At 44.6% G+C, this 24671-nt stretch overlaps 1 protein-coding gene across 3 annotated transcripts; it reads left to right on the top strand.

The window, feature by feature from the left end:
- The first annotated feature begins 75 nt into the window (after positions 1-75).
- On the top strand, positions 76-22705 carry LOC132471055 (testis-expressed protein 264 homolog). Of its 3 annotated transcripts, none has more exons than XM_060070050.1 (4): positions 76-529; positions 3973-4131; positions 18135-18300; positions 21967-22705. In XM_060070050.1, the coding sequence occupies exons 1-4, from the start codon at positions 284-286 to the stop codon at positions 22254-22256; spliced, it is 861 nt and encodes a 286-aa protein (XP_059926033.1). In that variant the 5' UTR covers positions 76-283; the 3' UTR covers positions 22257-22705. The 3 variants fall into 3 exon arrangements, with proteins under 3 accessions (XP_059926033.1, XP_059926032.1, XP_059926034.1); XM_060070049.1 differs by having other exon boundaries at positions 78-529; positions 3973-4218; XM_060070051.1 differs by lacking the exons at positions 76-529; positions 3973-4131 and adding an exon at positions 14381-15855.
- Positions 22706-24671: the final 1966 nt, after the last annotated feature.

Raw genomic sequence — 24671 nt, 5'->3', positions numbered from 1 at the left:
ACTGAAGTAGTAAATAGTACTGGAAATTGTTTGTTTTCTAAAGCCACCTATTGCGGCGACATAATGGTATCATCCAGGAAGCGGTTTCAAATGATACAGATATTCTGGCGATCTGTGTCCGCTAAGTTACAAGCATGTGTGGTACTACATGGATGTATTAAGTTGGACTCTTCAAACGAAATATAGAAATATATTAACAAAATTGAAGTTTTAATCACTACAATTATTTTAGATTTTTGGTTCGACGTTGGAACCAGTTGATTTACCAGTATTGGGATCAGTTATGTCAGAATGGGCATTTCTCTGTATAATACTTAGTGTTCTGGGAACCATAGTAGGGTTTGTTTTGTACTTGAGAAATGTCTCCGAGATTATCATACGGTCTGGCTGTCCTCCAATCAAGAACATTACACTGGCCTATAAATTCAAGGAGGGACCATACAGAGAATGGGAACAAGTTTTGATGGAGTGTAGGAGTATTGAACCTAAGGTTGCCAACATTCGGGTATTATATGATGATCCTAAAAAGGTAAACATGCATATCCCTTCTCAGGCAATTCAATCAGTACATATGTTTTTGTGTTGCTAGTACAAGCTTCAAATGTAGCTTGTCTAAGATTCATGTAAATGACCATTTTATTATGTTTTTAGTCGACCGCTAGATGGTGGTAGAACCATGTTCCATAAACAGTAACTACTATAGTCAATTTCAATACGTTTTGGGTCCTCCACTCTTGAGCCTTAATTGTCTCTGTTCCAACATGTGGATGACTGTAGACCTATAAAATGACCGGTTTCTGTCTGTGCTCCACCATCTTGGTGGCTTTTTCTAGACCCGGCAGCATCTGTAGGATTGTATTTGTATTACATTTTTCAAATAGTTTGGCAGTCCAAACTTTGGGTATGGGTTACATGGTAAAATATCTGTCCTGTGTTGAATTGGTGCCAAATGAATGATATAAAATGCAGGTTTTTCTTGTAAAAAAAAAAAAAAAAGCAGCATAGTGACTGTAATGACAGAGGCCAAAGCAGGTCCCTGCTTTATCTTTTTCTTAATGCAGACCCTTCATATGAAAGGGACCTTTAAACTAGTCATTTCAGTTGATTCTTGGTGCATATCGCTCAACAAATCTGCAATAAATCAACCAATTGAACCTGGGGTCATCATGCATACCACCTCGTAGGTAAATTCATTAAGTAATTTTATTAATCCATCCCCTCCAATCCTCCCTTATGGTGACACCAAACTGTTATTAAACCAAGCGCAGACCTATACCGTCTTATAGCCCACAGACCTGGTCAACTATGTAAAAATATGCAGTAGGCTAATTTTCTATCTCAGACCTGCATAACAACCAATGGCTGTGCACCACAGGAAGGAATGTAACCGGAATTGAATAGCTCCCTTTCTTGCCCCACTTCCAAACCCTTTTGTTTTATACTATCCCCTTTTCCCAAAGCCTGCAATTAGGCTAGCCATGGGTCCTTGCTCGTCTGCACACAGTCACAGCCAAGTTCTGATCCAAGTTCAGCTAATTGGCTTAATGATCCCGGCTCATTAAGAGTCCCAGCTCCAGAATGTGTTCCAGCCGCCAACGTTATTATTTTATAGTTTTATGGGAGGCATGTTGACATATAATCCAAGGAACATATGTCCAAGGAGGAGGAGGGTTGAGTTCACTCTGCTCGGCCATTAATAATTGTTTAAACAAACGACATGTGCAAAAGCTTGCGTAGTAGACCCTGAGATGGTTGCCATGGATACAGGGCTGGATCTAGCACTTTCTCTGGCTTCAAACAGCAAGCAGGGATTACAGACCCCACTCACTGCACCCTCGTCCTGGACAGCTCTTCGCACTTTAAACGCTGGGAGGGGTTTTACTTCTTCTTTCCCAGTGTGCTACCCACCCTAGTACCTTGTGTGTATTTGTTCCTCTTTCATTAGTATGAGGCAGGCACCGTACGGGGAAAGTGGGACAGGTTGTGAATCAATAACGGGGCAAAGACAAGATGTGCTGCACTGTGGCTTCCACAAGGCTTTTTCCGGCCAGGGTCAGATTTCTGAGGCCCTTCAGACCAAAACAGTCAAAGTGAAGAATTCTTTGACAACCGGAACTATGCTGGTGGAATCAGAATGACTCATCTCTCCACACACCTATCTCGCAGATGGTGGTTATGTGGTTGTCACCACCACATACACACTCAATACATCACAGTCAAAAGGGTTGCAAGACCAAGGACAGGTTAGGTAACGTCAGTGAAAACTTGGTGATGATGTGTCTGGGATTTGTTGCAACAGCCGTTCCCAGTTTAATCCCCAAAGAAGTTGCATTTCAGTAATACCATGTTTTATTTTGGATATATATACTATTCTACTTCACTCTCACTTCTACTCTATTGATTTGGAATTTTGAAGGACATGATGCGCTCCTGAAGAATGCTCTATCCATTGTGGCCGGAGGGCTCTCATCTCAGTCGAGTGAACAGGCTTGTTGTGTAGGACAGACATTCACACTGGCACTGCCTTTCCTTGTTGTCTCCTATCCCTTGTTGTTAAGGAAACTAAGGCCTTCAGAAAAAAATATTTGTTTTTTATAAACCTGAAACCTTACAAAATGTTGTAAATCAATTAAATCATAGTTACCTTAATGACACGGTTATGGCATACACCGTGTTGAGAAGACCATTAGTCAGAGCCTATTCTATATGCTGAACACCCGCCTCACCCCAGACTTCTAATATGCATGCAGAACCTATTACAAAAGTTCTCTGAAGTTGTTGGCGTCGCACGCTTTCCTTGACACAAAGGAATGAAAGTCAGGCAATCCGTATCAAATTCAAAATTTCGGCACAGTTAATTTTTTCTCCCTGCTCTTGACGAAATTGAATGTATAACCTTTTGTGCACGCATGCACATGCACACACTACCTACCTAGAGGGGTTACAATATCAATGCACAGTTAAAGCTTGAAAATGCATGATTCGCACTGAGTCATTATCAAAATCCTTGTGTAATGCAGGCGGTAAATAAGGTTAGGCCTTGGCCACAGCACATAGCCAAAGCACAATTCGGCCAGTAACGGCTCATAGCGTGGGATGGGAAGTGTGATAAAAAAGCAAACAATACAAGACTTGAAGGAAGAACAAACCTTACTCAGAACGGCATCACCCTATTGAAGGAGCTAAGAGTGGACCATGGTGAAGTGGCTCGCCAGGGAATTTTAGAATTGGCTTCTTTTTTTTAATGGCTGTTCAGATTGGGGTCAAATGTAATGGTTGTGGAGCTGCCAAAGGCTCCATTGACACTAGTGCTCTGACTCGCACTAATGAGGATGTATCCCTTAAACGTGGGCACCTGCTTGGCATTGAAAAGCATTTATTTTCGGCTGAGGTGTTTGTTTAATTTGTATAATGTGCAACATATATTTTGGACTCAACGTTTTATAGACCCTAGTCTAGTGGGGATTTTCTTTTAGCAAAGGAGATAAGGTGGAATAACTAAATATAATGAGCAAGTCCCAAGGTTTTGATCCGTATTCTTTAAGTAGGCTCTCATGGTTTTTATTAGAGGGAAAGGCATAGTGATGAAGGCGTTGTCCAGCCATCTCGTTCAGGGTGCTCTGTGGGTTCATTTGTGACTGACAATAACAACAAAACCTTACATCCAAATATAAACATTTTTAAACTCACAACGAATATTGAATATAATTAATCCAGTAAATGGCTTTGATGGTGTCCACAGTCATCCGATAGCCTATACTATGACTGGTATCACTATAACAAAGGCTACTGTCTGTCTGTGTATGTGTGCTCTCCCCTTGCCCTATCCCTGTTCATAATGATGCATATTCTTTAGGGGTACTTTTTTAATATGCAATGTATTATGATAATAATTTGTTATTATGAATAATTACATGATTATCATAACTTCTTCCTGTTGCATCGTGTACCAATCTCTCTCTGTGTGTCTAGGCAGAGGGTGGCCGCTACGCTGTGGGCAGTGTCCTGAGAGAGGGCGGTGCTGGGGGCAGTGTCCTGGGGGAGGGAGACGGCACCAGTGGCGAGGAGCTAGGGCAGCGCTTCACCAAGGCTGGCTTCCAATTGTGCTCCTTCCCTGAAATCACTTACGCAGTCAGTGCCTCCTGCCCCCACGGGACACCTCTCTCCTTCCTGCTAGGGGCAAGACACATGTACACCCGACTAGAAGACTACATCAAGGTATTGTCGTTCAATGTATAACCCTAAACCTCCTCCTGTATGCAAATCACCCATACAACAACAATCAGGAACCGTAGTCTAGATACAAAGCAGAATAAGTGGTGTGAATGTTAATGGAGTGAAAAGGCCAGTACTCACTTGTCATTTATAGAGCTTTTCATCCTCGGCTCCAAGCCCTCTTGCAACACAAATGGTAGCACACACGAGAACGGCCACTCAAGCACTCGCAGTGTGTTTGCTTTGTCCAAAACGATGCACCAAGCGCTATGGTGCTACACTGTAGAATAGCCCACCAGGAAGGACAAGGATTTACAGATTTATATGCTATTGTGGCGGGACTGTGCACTGTTCCATTGAGAAGAAGGAAAACGCAATCAACACATAAAGGCGGCTCGGTGTTCATGCACAGAAAGGAAGTTCCGGCGTTACTATCCAGACATACACAGATATGAGATTCCCCTCATTTGTAGAAGTCAAGGGGACTGGGGCAGAGTGTGTGAGTGTGAGAAGGGCGTATGAGTTATACTGTATAGCTATAACCCAGCACGCTTCCTCCTCTGGCTGGTCGCGTCTGCGTGCCACACCAGGGCCATAAAGTCAGGGCTGTGTGCCAGGGAGATTGTTGACGAACACCAGTTTAATTATGCTGCACGGGAGCACAGGTGGCTGAGCGTTGGGAGGCCCGGCCCGCCTGCCTCCTGTAGTACTCAATATGGGTTTGCCCTCACGTCGGCCATCTGCCATCTGCCTCGACACCGTGGACTCCTGGGGACTTCCAAGAGACACACTTGACCCGGCTTAACAGGGGTCAGCCACACGGCCAGAGAGAACCAAGATCTCCCATTGTCCGGTAACCATTCGTCTTCGGCCTTGTTTTGTCTGACACAGGTTTTCCACTTGTTCTGTGGCTGTTGTCCTATCTCAAAGTATTTGATCTTTAAATATTTCCAAGTAATATATCGATATTGGGGGCCATGCCTGCCGCTTACAGGCAGTCATGCCTGTGTAGCTTCCAGGATTGATGAAGTAGGGTCACAGAACCTCAAGTCTGAGTCTTCAGTGCTTGATTCCAAGTCTTATAACATGAGTCTGACCCTGAGTCACACCATAATATGAGCCTCAGCCACCACAACATGTGTCTGAGCCACCATAATGTGAGTCTTATCCATCATAACATCAGTCTGAGTCATTAGTCTGAAAACATTAGTCTGAAACACCGTACCCTGAGTTTGAGTCACCAGGATTTGAATGCATGAATATATACCAGTCAACCCATATATTGCATGGATAACTAATGCATGAATAAGATGTCATACCCTGACACACAAGTCCAAATTCAATCAGTTCGAGCCCAAGTCCAGTGACGAGACATGAATATCTGTACCTCTGCAGCACTTGCTTAGGATATATGCAACAGCACAGCAGAATAAGTTAAATTGGTGTTGTCCAATGTATTTTTTTAAGTTTGATGTTAGTACTTTTTGGTCCAACTTTTGGACAAGTGGGATCTGTTAAAATGCAAAATAATAATCCTAATATTAGCAAATTTACAAAACTTTAGAGGTTATTAGGGTTCAAAATAAGTCTCATTATTGTTGAGTAGGAGTACGAAAAATAACCAGAAAGACACATTTCCATGGGGAAGCTATTATTTTGGCTAAGGGTACACACTTTCCATCATTGCTTTTTTCCCTTTAAGTGCAAAAAAAAGGCATTGAATCCACTAATTAGCTAAATGATAAGAAATCAATGAATTAAAACTAATAAAATCCCCACAGATGAGTATATAAAGTAGAGTCTACTTTATATACTCATCAAACCAAGAGGCATCTGTTTCATCTACTTAGTAGACAAAACAAATGGCTCTTGGTGTGTGTGTGTGTGTGTGTGTGTGTGTGTGTGTGTGTGTGTGTGTGTGTGTGTGTGTGTGTGTGTGTGTGTGTGTGTGTGTGTGTGTGTGTGTGTGTGTGTGTGTGTGTGTGTGTGGTTGCGTGCGCGTGCGTGTCAAGTAGGTTCCTAAACATGACCCATGGTGTGTTTGTGAACACCGTGTCCGTACAGCTCACAGCTGGTCGTGTGAATGCGTTTGAGCGTATTTTCCCATTCCACGGCGAGGACCCCACCCTGCCAGAAGAGCCGGGCGCTCCGCTCCCATGACTGGTTCCAGCGTATCATTATTCTCTCTGTGCACCTGAGGGTCTCTTCCCTTCCCATGTCTATGCTCTACTTCTTCTGTGGTGCTGTTGATGTTGACCCAAGGGGTCACCGGCTTCACCCTCTCTCTCTCTCTCTCTCTCTCTCTCTCTCTCTCTCTCTCTCTCTCTCTCTCTCTCTCCCTCTCCCTCTCCCTCTCCCTCTCCCTCTCCCTCTCCCTCCCCATCCCGGCCCACTCTACGCTGAGCTCCCACGGGAGCCACACAGCACGCTCCTCTATGTGGACTCTGTGTTGTGTTTTCGCTCTCCAGCTCCTCTGCATCTACTCTTGTTTTTAAACCAAAGCCTCGGGAACGCATGCTGCTCCATGCTGGGATTTCTCTTTTGTTTGTGTTTCTTCTTTTTGACTGTGTTGTTCATTCATGTTTGATGATCCAATCGGCTTCCATTATTGACGGCGTGGCTGTGTCGCGGTTTGGCGTCAGCACCCAGCCACCGCACTATTAGGTCCTATCGTTTTTAACACTCATTCGCCTGAACACGCTTGGCTCCCGATTTCTCGTTTTCCCGTTTATTCTGCCACTCCTCCCTCCCCATACACACACACACACACACACGCACGCACACGCACACGCACACACGTGCACATACTCACAGAGAGACAAGCCATTTTTTGTATGAAGACAAACTGTGTTTGAAGAGGTGTTTTGCATTGGCCATGCACGTCTGCAGCTCTGGCCGCGGGGAGGGTCCCATGGGGTGAGACCTTTCCAGGCGGGCCCATCAGCATTAAGCAGGCCATGCCCGCCGCCACCAAAGAATATTTTGGTTGGTCAGACACTTTTTGAAGGTCAGGTCCATGGTTGAGGGCTGATATTTGCCTATCCAGACTATCGACCAGACTCTGTGTGTGTGTTTTGTCGGCGGTGTATTCATCGTGGAATCCACCGCAGATGCACCTGCTGCCCGGGAATAGTGTGGAGGAGGAGCGTGGGCCTGCTGACAAGACTGTGGATGAAGATGGAATAATGGCGACTCCTCTGCTGACATTCAAAAACAGTGTTTGTAGAAAGGCAGAAGATGGAACATTTGTTTGCTGAGGGCACAGTAATGTCTGGTTCGGTAAAAGAAGCTCCAGCATGTTAAGTGGCTGCCACTCCCGGTTAGGCTGTCTGGTCACGTAGTTTGGCTCCGGTACGGGTGGGTTGTTTCGCAGGGTTTAAAGGGAAAGAAGCAGCCGTCTCATGCGGTGATTACGAACCTGGGCTAACGCACGTAGCGTCGATGCTGGAGTGCTGCTGAGCCACACAGCTGCAGATCCGCGGGGCCTGTTCAGCATGCACAGCTCTTCAAACGCGCACTCTCTTTAAACATGCGCGCTTTCCTGGCAAACGGTTTCGCTCTGTCGAGAAGGCCCGGGAATGGTCAAGGGACTCGTGAGCGTAGAAATGTAAAGCAGTCTTGTCAACATGTATTCGTACAGGCCTCATTTACTCCCATTGCGTCGCAGATCTACACTGGAGGTGCAGAGAAATGTCACGATTTCTATTGGGACGTTTAAATATGTATCTCTGCGTGATTCTTGTCTACACAAATGATTCACTCCATTTCCCCATGGAGATTACTCGAGTGAATTCATCATTTACAATGCTTTCCTTCTACAAAGCCACGTATTCACTGAGCCCTATACGTTTATCATGGTGAAGAAAAGCGATTGTGTAATTAGCAAGCTTTTAATTGCTGGTTGGCTTGTATATGTTAGGCTTTGGTTGGCACCATTGTAGGACAGCTCAGCCCGTAGGTTTTTATGAGGACGGCTTGACTTGTTTGTCTTGAGATTCCACTCAGGGTCGCCATTGACTTGCCATAAGCTCATTCCAGTCACAGACCTCTCTGTGGAGTTTGCCAGTCAAATGCTAGAACTTGACTTTTATCCCCTAGCAGCTGGGCCGTTTTTGGGTTGAATGTCACATCTGCATACGATTGATCAGTGCTAAAATGTATTCTGTTGAGTTCAACCGTCAATCTGACTCCAGATAGGAGGAGTTATTATATTTTCATGATTAATCTTTTCAGAAATACATACTGAAAGGAATGTATTTAATTGTTTAACACCTTTCTGTTGCATTAACGGTGTGCTAGAGTGAACATATTGATATTGTGCTTAACTCAATGCTGTACTGACATGAATAGGCTAATTCACAGTGGTTGACGTTTGAAAGCATATACATGACATTAATCTTCTAAGAAATGTGGAGTACCGAAAGGGTGGTAATGAGGTGTGACCTCGTTTCTATAGGGTGCTTGAAAGGTATGTCCGCTCCATATGGGTGGAAATGAAATGGACGGTAATTGCCTTGGGGGTGAAAATAAACCGCGAGGCTCGTTGGGTTCTTCCTTCGTTAACAGGTTCTTTCCCCAATCAGTTAAATGGAGATCTCCAATCCAGAAATTGTTAATGTGTTTGAGGAGCCAGCTGAGGCAAGTTCATGTGAAACCTCGACAATGATGAGCTAGTTAGCCCCTGCCCTGAACCTCATTATCACTTTGGAAAGCGAGCAAGACCTGACTTGTATTTGAAAAGGTTCACATCAAAGGTCACCCACTATGGAAGTCAGACATTATTCAGTTATTTTTTGATCTATGTTCTCTGTCAGCTCCAGAGCTCCTGAGTGACTGCTCTGGGCGAACGGATCTGCTTGTGTAGGGCCAGTGCATGGAGATCCCGAAATGGCTTTAAGATCCCTTAAAAAAACGAAAATAGAAAAGTTTGTTTAATTGCCAAATTATTCCGAAGCTTTTAAGGGTTTATTTTTCTTGTTCTTTCGCATGCACACGTACTGCACCATCTTTTTGTTGTTGTTGTTCTGGGTTCATTTGAAGTGGTCACACATTCTGGTGCCTCGCATATTCACACAGCCACACATGCATCAACAAGCCTCTTCATCTTCGTCTCCTCCCAAAGTAATCCACCAACTTAGTAGCCCCTCAGAGATAGAGATGCAAATTGGGGGGGATTTGCTCCAACGTCCTCTTGAGGAGGTTTTCCGAAAAAGTAATTCAACAGGAAAATGGGAAACCATTCAAGTATGAGTCCAGCCCTGAGATTGGGCCCCCTAAACGTGGTCCGCAGGGGATCAGAGCCCTATTGCACATTTGGCCAATGGAAGTAGGAGAAGATAAAGAAGACACAGGGGACTTAAGAGTGGGATGCTCCTCGGTGACATTCACCCCGTCGCCAGCCTCTGTCTTGTTTATTTGGCAGGGCTGAACAAAGTGCACGGAGGGATTGTTGTTCCCTGAACTTTTCAAATGTGACGTGTGATGATGTCTATCGTTAGTCCTCAGATATGGGTCTGAATAAGAGCCGCACCCTGGATGTGATGTTGACAATCAATCAATTCCTTCATCAACGCCTTGACAAGAATTGATCATTTATCTCTCAAGCTCCATGTTTCAAGTAATACCTGGGAGTAACTCAAATTCAAATGAAATAATACTGGGAACTTACATAAGGTACTCCAGTAATATCGGGGACTTACATTAGTTAAAGTCTGCTTTATGAAATTCTACGGAGTAGCTACAGCTCCGATATACTTTGAGTTATACAACAGTAGTTCAAAACTTCCAGGAACAATGCCAGTAATACTGGGACTAACATCGGATACAGTATACTGCTACATGTATGACCATGCACACAGCATCGTCAAAAAGACAGTAGCGTGTTTAGTAGACGGTAGACTTTCCAGTAGAAAGTCGAGTAACCCGAGTTCCGTCAGTGCTCTTGATCAAAGTTTCATTGTTTTTGTTTTGGGCGGCTGGTTCAAGGCCAGCCGGGACGCAGTGGGCGGACCAGCTATCCTGCAGCTCAGTCCTTCCTCCACTGAGGCTCAGCGATGGGCCTGGGGTTACTCTGCTTCCCCTCCCACTCCTAATAGACATGCAGGTCCGGATAATTGGCAGAGACCAAAATCGCCCTTGGGAGTTTCAGAGAGAGAGAGAGAGAGAGAGAGAGAGAGTGTGTTTGTGTGTGTGTGTGTGTGTGTGTGTGTGTGTGTGTGTGTGTGTGTGTGTGTGTGTGTGTGTGTGTGTGTGTGTGTGTGTGTGTGTGTGTGTGCGTGTGTCGTGTGTCGTGTGTGCAACATGAGCTCTGTGTGTCTCTCTCATTTGAGAGATCGTTGAAAGTTGGAAAAGGCATCAACCCCTCACCAGTTGCGTCAAGATGGATCAAGAAATTAGACATCTCACAAAAAAAATGTAATTGTGATAATGAAGGTTTCATTTTCATACCTGACACAAGTAAGCGGTTAACATTTGTGGAACATTCTGCTATAACAATGGGTGATTAAAAGTAGTGGAGTTAGCGGGAGGCAGGTTGTCTCTGCTAAACGCCTCGCAGTGCTCTGTAATCGACAGATTATTGTCATTAGAGCATCGCCTACGGGAAGCGTCTGCTTGTGAATTACATGGTTGGTCCAGCTGCAGAGGTCTTTAACGTTTGCCTCGTGCTGTACTTAATGAGTGCTCTGGAGGCCAATGAGAACAGGGCTCGACAGGATGACATTGAAACACAGGACAGGGGCCAATCACAGGCCGGATGAGTCAAGCGCTTAGGACCTTCATTCAGCAATCCATCATTCCCTCCGTCCATCCATTTAAATGAACTAGATCCAGTGTTTTTGTTATTTAGTTTAATTCTCATCCTCTTTCTTAAATAATAATAATAATAATATTAAATTAGATATTATAATAATTGTAATATTTCTAATTATTTGTGTTATTAGTATTATTATAGTAGTAACAATAATGAATATTTTATAGTAACAATTTTGATAGTTGAGCAAATGTGGATAATTGTATGCAAATTGCACACAACAGCACTGTCATTTGTCAAAGTGAGAGCTTTATTCTGTAGCAGTAACAGGTTCCCTGGTGATTCCAGATGTTATCGAACCGTAACGGTCCACGGTGGCTCGCGTCCAAAGGGAATAGAGTTGTTGGATCTCAGAGATGTGCTCCAGAATACATTCTGTAAGGGCTTGTGTCTGTGTGGGGGTGACACATGCTGGTTGACTCTCAGCTACTTTCCATGTTAGTAGTTAGAGGTTTTCCTCCACTACAATTAGATCCGTGTGCGTTTGATTTGGCCTGCATTCAAGCTATTTTAACTTGACCTCGGATTGGTCGGCTTACTGAGTGTGCTCTCGACTTTTGGAGGCGCACATTAAATAAAGCCTCTTCGGCAGGAGTTGTGATGAGGTGTTTGTTGACACATCACTCTGAATTATGACTCACTTTTCTCCTTTTACTGAAAAGTCATGACCTTTTCTAGCTTCACATGCGAGTATCTGCGGTATCTGATTTTAATCATTTCTGCCTAAGGCAACCCACACTAGGGATGATGCATCTCGCTACAGACCCTGTCACGCTTGAACCATTATGTAATATTGCAAAGTGTAGTCATGTTTCAAGGCTTCGGCACTCAGAGCAGACCTTGCTTTCGTAGTGACAGACTGATGCAAAACCGCCGATTACATCAGGACAATTTCTGGAAGAAATTAGATTTCATTGTTCAAAATATGATCGACGCGTGCAGAAGTGACTAAACCGACCAGCCTGCTGTGTGTGAGTCCGTTACAGGCTGGATATTACGGAGAAGCCCTAACCCAGAATGTATTATTGGTGGTAAATGTAGATCCTGCCGGCAGCTATCTTTATTAGATACGATTACTAATACGAGAAACTAAATCATGATGATGATTTAGTTTCCAAGTTTCTGACTGATATAAACTTTAGTAGTACGGGGGAAAATACAATTTGTATCTATTGCCTTCAGCTCATCCAACTACAACCATTTTAATCAGTTTGAAACAATATTATCTTAACAAAAACACCAGTAACAATACAGTGTGCACTCAGCTGCAAAAAAGTATAACATTTATTTAAATAATAGCTGCAGGTAATGAAACAGGGTGGAAAATGTTCAGTGTGACTTGTTTATTATTATTCTGCGTTTCCTCTGGGTATTATTCCATATTTGCAGGTTAAGCTAATTGGAGACCCCAACTTGCCTGTGGGTATGAGTGAATGTGCTAGTGAGTGCGCCTGTGTCTCTCTCTCTCTTTTTGCCTCAAGACAGCTGGGATAGACTCCAGCATGTCCAGGAATAAGTGGTGGGAGAAAGTGGAGAATAAATATTATCCAAAAGGTTAAGCCGATGGTTACTTTGATGAACGTCATGGCAGTGGTGCGACCTCGATGCGCATGCATGCAGCCATCCAGGATCTTTGTGCTTGGTTCGAGTTGAAGCCCCTAAATTGTGCTTAGTAATGATGGTGCAACAAGTTGAAATCCATTGTGCCGCTGATAGCAATCTGGTGACAATCTGGTTCAGCCGTTGAGGAAAATAGGCTTCAGAGTACAAGGAGCAGCTTCTTATAAATGTTATATGAGACGATGGTGATGTGTTGCATTAATTCTAACTAGGTAATCTCTTGTTGTTAGACGGAAGACATCTGTATTGCAATTGAAGTACACCAGAATTGACTAATCCAAACAAGTGCCTTTGGAGAATAGGGGAGTTCAGTAAGGTGCATTTATGTACAGTATTTAACAATTGAATCTGACAATTGCGATGCCATGCAGAAATGCTATTTGCTATTAATTTGTGATAACATACTTATGATGCTGCTTAGGTTTTCGCCTCAAAAGCTAGAACAACCACATGCCATTTTATTCGATTTCTTTATTTCTTTCCTCCATATGTAGACCAAGTTGCAGAGGACAAGGTTCATTTAATATCTCTTTACTACATGTCATGTGACCCTCTCCCCCCATCAGCCGACCTCTATGCAGCTGTCACTTGTGTTTTGATTCTCTGGCCCATAACCTCTGGGCGAAAGTGTTGAATGCTGAGGCTGATTGCTGTCCCCTGAATCAAAGTGAGTGTCTAAGATGGTCATTTGTCGTACCCTCTTCCCCTCTCCAGTTCAGGTATCATATAAAACTTGCAGTAATGCCCATATTTCTTCCTAGAATCCCAAAACGTTACATTTGCAATGCATCATCCACTGGGTAAGAGAACCTGGTAGAATAGTGTGGACTGAATACATTATCATTATAGTGTTATTACCCTACAATAGAAAGAACGTGGGGACAATTTAGCCATAAGGCCACGTTTCTTCAATTGATGCACTATCATTCTCTGATGCACCGGCACTACTAGTTCCTTCACATTGGAGAGAAGATGATGGGTTTCACCAAGACTGGGACATAAGAGTAGCGTATGTTTCACATCGGGTGTGGCAGGGTCCTCCGGTCTTGTTTAAAAGCTCTAAAAATAACGCACACTTTCATTTATTTATCCAAAGGCATATGTGATGTATCTGCACAGGGCTTTCCTGCAGCTGTTCGTCCCCAGGCTGAGGGAGGAAAGGAGAGGGCGAAAGAGAGAGAGAGGAGATGATGCGATGAATCCTCACATTCGTATGATGCACTCTGCACACACACACGCACGCACGCACGCACTCAAGCACCCACATCCCACTTGATATAATTGGGATGCTAATATGCTAAGTCAGGAGTTTAGGATCTGGGTATCCACTTGTTTGTAGTTTACCCTGGGACCCTGGGTATATCTCGGTGTCATTTGTAATCTTCCAACTCAATCGTAAACGGAGTACGGCTAGTAGATCTACCTCATAAGGAGAGAATATGTTAATGGATCAAAAATGCACTAGGATTAACCTGAGGGCCCTCGGGTGAAGGCCCACCATCCCATTCCCACAGTCCCCTACGTGATTATACAATCTTACAAGGCATAGCTTGTGTCAGCGCTTCCAACGCTGCTTTAAATACGGACTTCTCTCGGTCCCATTTGGTGAGGGGACACCGGCTCGGTCAGGGTAGCTCAGTGCTCCACGTACCCTTCACTCACTACCCTCCCATTGGAATCACCGGGCCACTGACGCTAGTCAGTGGCCCGGTGATTCCCATGGGAGGGTAGTGAGTGAAGGGTACGTGGAGCACTGCCGGGGGGGCCAGACTTCAGGTCCTTCGAAGGGCACAGTTCCCCCTCCGAACATGAGGACAGCCAGCAGGTGCCTGCTAGTCTCCTGCTAATCTCCTGATAGTCTCATAAATCAGACTTTAGAGTGATATCTGATGGCAAACAAGCTCAAATCATGGGTGAGCAGGGCGTTTAACTTTCTTTTGCTTGATATTTTGTTTCAACCGATGATGTTGCAGGATCTGTGCGCGTGTAATTTAACATAAACTCAGCAGTAGTAAAGTCTACAAAAGTGTTGAATCAACCGACCACCATCGAAATTTTCTTATTAAAATTCCACTCGGAAAGTTTCATCCACTCGTGCAAATGAGTTTCTCTAGGGTGGAAGACCTCGTGGGGCGCAACGCCCCTTCGCAGTTTCTGGTTTCCGGCCCAGGCTTTGTGCCGTCTCCCCCCAGCAGTTCTGCTAGAACATACTAGGACTGATTAGACTTCTGAATGCCCACAGCTTCAGTAGTAGGAAAGTTAGCTGCTGACGTAATACACCAGTCCAGGACTCTTCGCAAAACAGAGTCATGCAATGAGTCCCTTTTGATTCCAAACCACGACCAGCAGATCTCACCAAAGATACTTGATGTTAAATCTTTGATCACTCTGGAGTTCCTCAGTTGAACCAAAAGTATCAGAACCTATCGCAGATTCTGGGCTGCTGTGCTGGCACTACATGTTCCTTGAGTCCATGGTTGGTTTACTGGTTTTCTAACATCGATCCTGGGATGGATCCATGGTAGGTAAACCCGGACACCAAAGCCCACCCACTTCCTGGAGCCAATCACCAGCGAATGCTGCAAGAAAGCTTGCAAGCGTCTTTATGAGTTCTTCTGTGCCGGTGCAGGGATTGCATCAGTTGACCTGAAGATGACATCTTGTCAGTATCCTGTTAGCTCGTGTAACCGGATATGTACAGGGTGAGTGTCCCCGGCCCCTTACCAAGAGTGGAGTGAAGAGTCGTAATAGCGATTGTCACCTTCAGAGTCCGACATATTGGAGTTGATGTAGAAAAGCACTTCAGGAAAAAACGAACCTAGAGTTTGTTGAAACTGGGGGGAAATGACATGTTGATTGCTATTCACTACAGCTGGGAGCAACCCCAGGGCCACGGCTGTTACACTTCAAACCATATGCTTTGCTGCCCTTTATCACTGACCTTTTTGAAGAGCTTCCTTTCAGCCGGAATACCAGCCAATTACACAGACCGCACAACCGGGGAGAGTAGAACCTGCGTCTGAATACCAATCAGTTAAGAGGGTGCGCTCTCTCCCCCCCCTCCGCTACTTGTGTGGCCGTCCATCCCTGCTGTTCTGGGGTCGTCCCACGGACCTCCGCTGGGCGTCTCCCACGGACGAGCTCTTTCACGTCTCTTTGGCCTCCAGAGAAAAGCTCTGTCTATCTCAATGGCTTCTACTCTAACAAAGGTTAGTGATTTGGTAGCGATAGGGAAACGATGTTTAACACACAAAGCAGGTTTGTTCATGTGATGCAGCATTTGATCAGGATAGTTCTTGGCTCCTGCTGCATTGATGTCGGTGAAGATTAGGCTTAAAGTGAAGTGAAGTGTGTGTGTGTGTGTGTGTGTGTGTGTGTGTGTGTGTGTGTGTGTGTGTGTGTGTGTGTGTGTGTGTGTGTGTGTGTGTGTGTGTGTGTGTGTGTGTGTGTGTGTGTGTGTGATATTATCCCTACCAAAAATGTGTCATGTTAAGTCTCACAAAACAATTAACCATCAGGCAGGTGACCTATAATCTTGTAATAATCTTGAAGATGTAAATAAATGTAATTTAACTCACTTTTATTGCAGAATGAGGTAACACAATGGAGATAAAGCCCATGGCTAACTGATGAAAGCCCATGCATTTGAAGTATCATGAATATTAGAAACTGGGTGACGGTGGCAACCTTAAATGGAGAAATCACAAGCGGGGCGCAGTTAGTGTCGCGTTTTCCATCACCAAAGCATTGGTTGTACCAGCAGAGAGTGTGGTAGTTTATAGGATAATACCGGTCTGGGAAATCCAACCATCGTTACCGTCTATCCTTGCCTCACCAAAACATCGATACAATTTTACCAATACAATTTGTGTTGAACTAATTCTGCCGGAGAGCATTTAGTGTGTGAGCGCCTGCCACAAAATGTAAACAACAGCAATATAGCACTTTGCTCTTTTGGAATCAATATGTGTTGGTCAGTACAGAATGGGTAGGCAACGTAAAAGGGAATCGTCCATAAAGTATTTACAAAACGTCTCTGTTTGCAAAAAGACCAAAGTGCAATACTGCAATTGTTCAAAAGTCATTTTGAAAAGGGATACTTTAGTGAAGCCCGGAGAGACGGTTACGATGGCTCCATCACCCAGACCCACACCAGTTCCCACACCAAAGCCTTCAAAACTATTCCCACCAATCGGCCACAAAAAACGTGACACATCTGAGATTCACATGAACACCCTGTGTGTGTTTACCTTGGCGAGAGAGAGCCTTCTATTCGGGGCACTCGCCAACCCGAGTGCACGCGTGAGCAGGAGGGCGTGCGTGCAGGCGTGAGCAGGAGGGCGTGCGTGCAGGCGAGCGAGCGAGGGCCGGCGACACCCTCGCACATGAAAGGTTCATGAGCGGGCAGACGCACGACCGCGCCGCGTCACGACCAAGAGGCGTCCCTCTCTGCGCCCGGCGGAGTGCAGCGGGCGCCGCGAGGGAGCGAGCGCTGTACTGTTAATTCAGTCAGCTGGAGCCAGGGAGGGGTCACGCATACATAAAAGACAGATAGCGGAGGGGATCAAAGGAGGGGGGGTGGGAATGGAGGTAGCGAGGCAGGGGGCTCACTCTATTGCGGGGGCGGGTGCTGCCGGTTACCAGGCTCGGAAATCAAAGATCTCTCTCTCTCTCTCTCTCTCTCTCTCTCTCTCTCTCTCTCTCTCTCTCTCTCTCTCTCTCTCTCTCTCTCTCTCTCTCTCTCTCTCTCTCTCTCTCTCTCTCTCTCTCTCTCTCTCTCTCTCTCTCTCTCTCTCTCTCTCTCTCTCTCTCTCTCTCTCTCACTGTGAGCAAGGATGTCTTTTTCTGAACGGCTTGGCTGCCATATGCTTCTTGTTTTTGTTTTGCACTGCTTCGTGACGTTACAGTGAATCGCGTACACACAATATTTTTCAAAAGCAGCCTCTGATGGCGAGTGGATTTTTATTCAAATATACCTCTTCTTAAACAAATACTTAGTATAACATTGACATGAAGTTGGAATTAAAAGTAGTGGTGGGGTTTGTGTTGGGGGGGTGTCTCTCTCTATGACAGTCAGTGATGGTTTTGGCGCCCTGATCTTTCTCCAATAGTTTCGGCCCCTCCTTCACTTTTCGTCCTTTTCTTGTCGATGGCGTCCGTTGGCCATCTCGATGCTGCGTGCTGCTTTTTCATTAACACGCTTTAACTAAGTCAGTTGTGAGTGGCCAGTGAGCCAAGTCCCAGAACAGGCCTGCAGCACAACCACACACACACACCGCGAATCACAGGCACACAGAGTGGGCCGAGTAAAGAGACAGACAGGGGGATCAAGGATCTTTTGATCTCATCTCGGTCGCCCCCCTGAGATTTGTCCCAGTGTGCCCGGTGGCAAGCACACCAATAGTTTGTCTGTTTTATTATTTCACAAATCCCCGGTCATGCTGTTTTCAGTTAAGCATTATTCCCCTTGTCTCCATCGTGACCCTAGGAGAGGAAGCTGTGTGCCCACCCGTACGTCGAAGTCTACAGCCTGGGCCGCGTCCAGTACATGGTCCCGCTGGCCCGCCAGGGAGACTTCTACGTGCCTGAGCTCCGCCAATCAGAGAGGAGGGTTTCCGCAGGCGAGTTGTCAGGGAGTGAGTCAGACGTCTCAGGTAGGTTGTTTTCAGCTGGCCCGTCTGATGGACTCTTTCATCTAAAACACATTATATGTTTGGAACATTTTTTACACATTACCTTTTTCTGCCCCCCTTTTCTTCATGTGTCCGCAAGGTGGTAATGGATCCTTTACAGCATCTTTATACCTATAGGATAGAAACCACAGGCTTATTGAAACACTCTCCCCCGGGGGAAATTACAGCAGGGAAGGAAAACCTTTTTCTGAGATGGCCGCGTTTAGATGATACCGTGTGTTGCACATGCTGTATGAATGTTGTACCCTTTCTCAAGACGGCCTTCTAGTTGGTAATCATTTGATTTGATGTGAATGATTCGTGGTGTATCCTCCTCAGTCACGGAATCTGAATCTGAGCAACAGTGGTGACATCACATCTAGTTCTCCAATCACCTTCAAACTAAACTGACCAGAGGTCGCTTATCCAAGGTCTGAGCGGGGCTTGTGCAGTTGTTGCCAGATTGTATATTAGTCCACACTTTAGAATAGGGGAAGGGGATTGATTGGCCAAGCCAGTGGCTCAGAATACAATTCTCCTAAACTATCTTTTTTTTATTTGTTCGGTGTTAAAAAACACCCAGCAAAGATAATTGCTTGCCGCTTGGCGCAAATTAAATCCTAGTTAAATCAATTGTAATTGGCTTAAACTGCAGTGTCCACATTCTGCAGCTGCTTCTACAATATCCACCTTGTTGCACCCGGTCGGATCCCCTCTGAGCTGCGGTGTGGTTCATTAACTGAGTTCACAGAGACACTGGGCCGAGATTGACACCTCTAAGGTGCTAATGAAAAGAACGATCGGCAAAGCCTCCTGGTAGAGATGTGATGTTATTCCCCAAGGAGGGGATCACATCTCAGGGGCTGCATAGCGATGGACAGCTGCTCAATGACTCCATGGTAGCCAGGCCAAGACGATCAAAGTCACCGACAGTTGACTCTTGACAGCCTAATTGTATGGCTGATTTGTGAAGATTGAAATGAAGGTTTGATTGTTTTGTTCCATTAATTTCGTGTTTTATTTTGATGATGTTCATTTGCATCTTGAATGAGGCTAAAATAATTGTTGTGTCCGGTTCCCATGCTTCCTGGAAAAACCTGGAGGACTTTGATCATATGTGCGCACTTTTGTTGGCAGGGCCTCGATGTTGAGCACCTATTGTCACTGAAATCCTCTGAGGCTGAAGGACCTTAGTTAAAATGCAATTTATTTTCTGTGCTGGCATATAATGCACCATACCTGAATATCCCCCTCTATGATGGTTCTTCCATCTCTCACCAGACAACAGAAAATCGATATATGGGATGTTCTTGGTGTTGACTGCATGTGACTGCACGTCAAAGGTAATAATACAGAATCGCTGAAGTTGGTTCACAGCTGTCTATGATGAAATAAAAAGACATTGTCTATCATGCTACTCATTCAATAGAGATTAGGGTGGCGGCTACTGACATACAGTGACATATGAACCTCGGTGAACACAGAAAGGCTATGGAAGATGTTCTGGAAAATAACTGGAAAATGATACACTGAAAGAGGGGGAGCCCTTTGCCTGTGACATTGATTTATGGCTCCATTCCAAGGGTCTCTGAAAAGAGCCAGTGCAGGTCCATGACCGGGAATGTCAATGTTAACCTGTGTGCCTGTAACCCTTCATAGCAGGTGAATGACAGACTTGACATTGTTTTAGTCAACCAGATAGTTTTGTGTCAACATAGCTTCAATAAATGGATGATTAACTTGCCAAGATTGCTACAATTTAGCGACGTCTCTGATACACTAATGCATAAGTTTGGGTGAAAAATGTCCAGTTAACTCATTTAGGGAAAGCTGCCGAAAGCAAAGAAAAATGGGAAAGAAAGTACGGTGGTAAATGCAGAGGTAGGAGAATGGTTTGACAGCTTGAAGGATGGGTGCCCTGAGGGGTTCTAAACTTTTTTCTGTTATTGGCATTTAGGCAGCTCAGAATTGGGATATCTTCCAAATTTTACGCCTAATATGTGTATACCAAAACAAATGGGATTTCCTCTCCATTGCCTAATTGGATTTTTGCTGGATTGGCTTGAGGCACCGGGTCAGTGGAGAATGGTATTTCAGCCCAAGCAATATCAGATCAAAGTTTCAGAACCCTTGAATCCCTGAATGGCCCCTGCAGTACAGAACTTAATTTCCGGGTACATTCTGTGGCTGCGTGGGACCGGATTATTTATGGCATACAATCATCAGGTTGACTGCATGAAGATCCTCTCGGTTGAACACTTAAACACTCATCTTCTGAGAGCGGAAGGCGTGAACGTGTGTCAGACAGACACAGACAGAGCAGAGACACGTTGGTGCCAACTCCCTATTAGAGGTGGATCTTTCCCTCATATGAACAGAACCTTTGCTCACTACTATTTAATATCTTTTTCCCCCCCCCCATCATTCAATTCATGTGTTTCATCACACAGGCCTTTTCTCCTTAATTATGAATAATGAGAGGATTTGACAACGGGTTCTCCCCCCTTCTTCTCCCCCCATCCCTTCATCTCCACCCGTCTCTTATTGGCTGTCTCAGCTTGCAGTACAATTTACTATTTTGAGGGTATCTTTTCACACCAAAATTAATGGAGGCAATAATGTGCTTATCAGTTGCAGACTATGCTATTATAAAAAGCTTATGATTCTATTGTGGGGAAGTTTTGTCAGACTCAACTCAACAAATACGATTTCATTCAATATGAATTCCATAATTAAAAACAATAGTGCAGTAATCAAAACGAGCGCTTAATTAACATTCTTAAGACAAGTTTTTTCGCTGGATTCGACACTCTGCTGCAACAGCAGTCACCAGAGGCAGAGCAGGGTGTTGCTGGTGGTGAGTCACTCGCTAATTAGCAACTGGCAAAATCAAGAGAAAAGCAGAACACCTCTAAAGATAGTATTTATAGTGAATTTACTTGCGTATGTCGTACTTCCTCCGTTTTGTGCCAAAATGGCATTGGGAGTCACATATTCTATATATTTTGTTTGCAAAAGATTCCTCCCTCATATTTATCAAACCCCACTGGTTTATAATGATATATCAATAACATATTATTAAGCTGAATTAGTTGCATTCTCTGTGTTGTATCCAATCACAGCATGGGTTGTTGTTTCCTATGTCTAATGTTATGTTCTTATTGAAGGGAAAATAGAGAAACCAACAGCAGCAGAATGCGAGTGATTGCTTATTGAAAACAATTACTTGTTTACTTCCTGCACAGCCACAAAAATACACTGCAATAAGCAATTAAAAGCCTTCCTATCAGATCGGTTATTATTTATTAAAATGTCTCTTTACACTCCAGTGTTGGTTGAGGCGCAGTGCCACCCTAAATATTTCAAAAACGGTTTCTGGATACTCGTGTGTGTGTGTGTGTGTGTGTGTGTGTGTGTGTTGAGATAACTAGAGTTTGGGGAAGTGTAACTCAGGCAGCGTTTTTTTTTTTTATTTGCGCACACTTTCCAAACAATCCAAACCGATCACGATGAGGGTGTCTCTCAAACTGCCGACGCCGGTTGTTTCCTCTCCACAGTGTCCTTATTACCATGAGGGTCCGCGCCTGGCTCCTCCCGGGGCCCGCGGTCCATCCGTCTCACTCTGTCCCGACGCGTTTCGCCCTGCAGGTGCGGACTCCAACAGCGAGTACAGCTCGGAGAGCGGGGTGCTCCTGAGCGACAGCCGGGAGGGCTCCGTCGCCAGGTCCTCGCCGTCCAGGCGCTCCCAGGGCCGGGAGAGGCGGACGGAGGGCTCCCGGGAGAGGGGCCCCAACGCCGCCGCCACCTTTAGAGGCCCGACCGGGCGGGGCCGAGGGGCCGGGCGGGGCCGAGGGGCCGGGGGCGAAGGCCCGGTCGTTAGTGAGGAGAACCACCAGGAGAAGACGGGAGAGGCGGCCGTGGGGGGTGGGGAGGAGTGAGTCACGGCGCCTTTAGGAGGCAGAGAGGGATCCATGTTGGTGGTGGGAGAGAAAACCTTGAAATTTTTTTTTTATTAGTTTTTAGAAATTATTCATTTTATGTGAATTGCTTGAACTATTTCTAGTCCTCGTGTTTTTTAAATGGTTGGATTCATGTTTGATTCAATTTTTTATTTAGTCTGTGTTTTATATTAAGTATTGACAGGTTTTACTGCCATGATCAAGTTGGTAAACTGTATTGGTATTCAGTATTATATCTGTAAACCATAGCCAATTATATATATATATATATATATATATATATATATGAAAAAATAGTGCCTATACACGTTGGGTTGAAATAGATCAAGCAAAAAAAACAATCTGACTTGAAACAAAACTGACGTTTTAGAAATGTTATCGTTATGTGAAGCGTTACTGCCAGTAAAATGTGTATTTGTTTTTAATAATTGGGTGTCATATGAGTATTATTTTTGCCCTGGAAATATTTAGCTCAAGATTTACTTAACATCGTAGTCAAGTCCTCATGATCTGAATCTTTAATTAGGTTTCCCCTGTCAACAGTTTTGATGACAAGTTCCTTTTTGCTCAATTAGCCCTAAAACAGAGAGCAGACTCCCATCCTCAGAATCATAGTACGGCTGAAGTTACAAAACAGGAACACCAGCATGGAGCAGTGTTCCCAAACAAAGTGAGATGGCCTAACCCACACCATAGGTTTAAGGCAAAAGATCTGACCGACGCCCTTCTTGATATGCTCTGCGCACTTTGCTTCCTCATCTCGTCTCCTCTCCTCCTCTCGCTCCATATCCTCTGTCCTTTCTCTTATAATGGCCACTGCAAAACGAAGGAGCGGCTGCCAGGAAACTGTAGGTGGGATAACTAGGATAACTCCATCTCTTGTCTTGATCCCTGTCCAACTTAACAAACCTCCCACGCATTTTTCACAAAGGATGAAGCAATGAAAATAAAGCCATGTCCATTACAATACAATACCAGTACAGTAGCAGTACAAAACAAAACCAGCACATTAACATGGCCATGACAATACAATTCCAGTACATTAATATGTATTGTATGTTATTGTAATGTACATTACAGTACAGTTACATGTCTAGTACAATACATACCAGGACAGTAACGTGTCCAGTATAACAATATCGTACAGTAACATGTCCAGTATAATACAATATCAGTACAGTAACATGTCAAATAAAATACGTAAAGTAAAGTTACATGTCTAGTACAATACAACACCAGTATAGTAATGTGTCCATTCCAACACAATAACATAACCTCTTTAGTACAAGACAAGAGAAGCAGCAGATCACATGCGTGCCTAAATGTATGCAGTTGTGCCTGAGAACTCACTGCATCACACACACACACACACACACACACACACACACACACACACACACACACACACACACACACACACACACACACACACACACACACACACACACACACACACACACACAATTGAAACAGATAACTAACCCCGGCTAAGTCGAGGACAATTATCTTCCCTCACTAAATTAACCAATATGGGGTTAACAAACACAAGGAAGTTAAGTTGCACACATGGTTCATGAAACCGTACCATGGAAGGTCCAAGTAAGGACATACACTCAGCAGTTCATCAATTAGCTCTAATTGCCATTTCTGATTCCGTCTACAGGGTCACCCATTCGTTTTACATTACAGCGTTCTTCTAGAACACCCAAAGTGATGCGCTTTATATCCCATACATATCCAATGAATGACTCCCTAGTGGGAGGACTTTTCATCTAAATGCTAATAATTGTAAACATAAGGGAGGGGGGGGGGGGGGGGGGCAGAGGATGTTTAATGACATTGATCAGAGAGGTGCCCACATAGCTTCAGCACTGTTCTCTGTAGTAGAGCTAAAAGGATCACTGTTTAATGGTGAATGGGGGCTGGGGTCTTAACGGAGCCATTATCAGAGTTTTGTTTGGGGTCAATAACAGGAGGCAGCAGCTTTAATGTCCTGTTCCCGAGCGGAATCACAGCACTGTGGATCATGAGAAACAATAAAAAGTTTGTATCAGGTCTTTCACTTCAAACCTCAAAAACCACAACCGATCAAAAATGATTGATATAATTAAAAATAACTAAAAACCTCTTAATTTAACAAGCGGTTATTAGTTGTGGATTCATCGAAGATGGCATTTCAACTTAATGGTTTGCTGTTGACCCCTGTGCGTGTGTGCGTGCGTGTGTGAGTGTGTGTGTGTGTGTGAGTGTGTGCGCACTTGTGTGTGTGTGTGTGTGTGTGTGTGTGTGTGTGTGTGTGTGTGTGTGTGTGTCTAATGGAAGACCTTCGTTGCACAATACTCTGCCAGGATAACTATTCTGTTCAGAGAGGAAATTGGTCTCCTTTGTGTAATG

The sequence above is a fragment of the Gadus macrocephalus genome, chromosome 13 (genome assembly GCF_031168955.1).
Source record: "Gadus macrocephalus chromosome 13, ASM3116895v1".
Taxonomy (NCBI): Eukaryota; Metazoa; Chordata; class Actinopteri; order Gadiformes; family Gadidae; genus Gadus; species Gadus macrocephalus.
Note: the sequence above shows the minus strand (reverse complement) of the source record. Positions and strands in the feature narration are given on the sequence as shown.

Excerpts from the sequence above, each read along its gene's own strand:
- LOC132471055 (XM_060070049.1), top strand. The coding sequence starts at position 284 with ATGTCAGAATGGGCATTTCTCTGTATAATACTTAGTGTTCTGGGAACC. Across the intron at positions 4,219-18,134 it reads GACTAGAAGACTACATCAAG|GAGAGGAAGCTGTGTGCCCA; the intron begins GTATTGTCGTTC and ends TCGTGACCCTAG. Across the intron at positions 18,301-21,966 it reads GAGTGAGTCAGACGTCTCAG|GTGCGGACTCCAACAGCGAG; the intron begins GTAGGTTGTTTT and ends TTCGCCCTGCAG.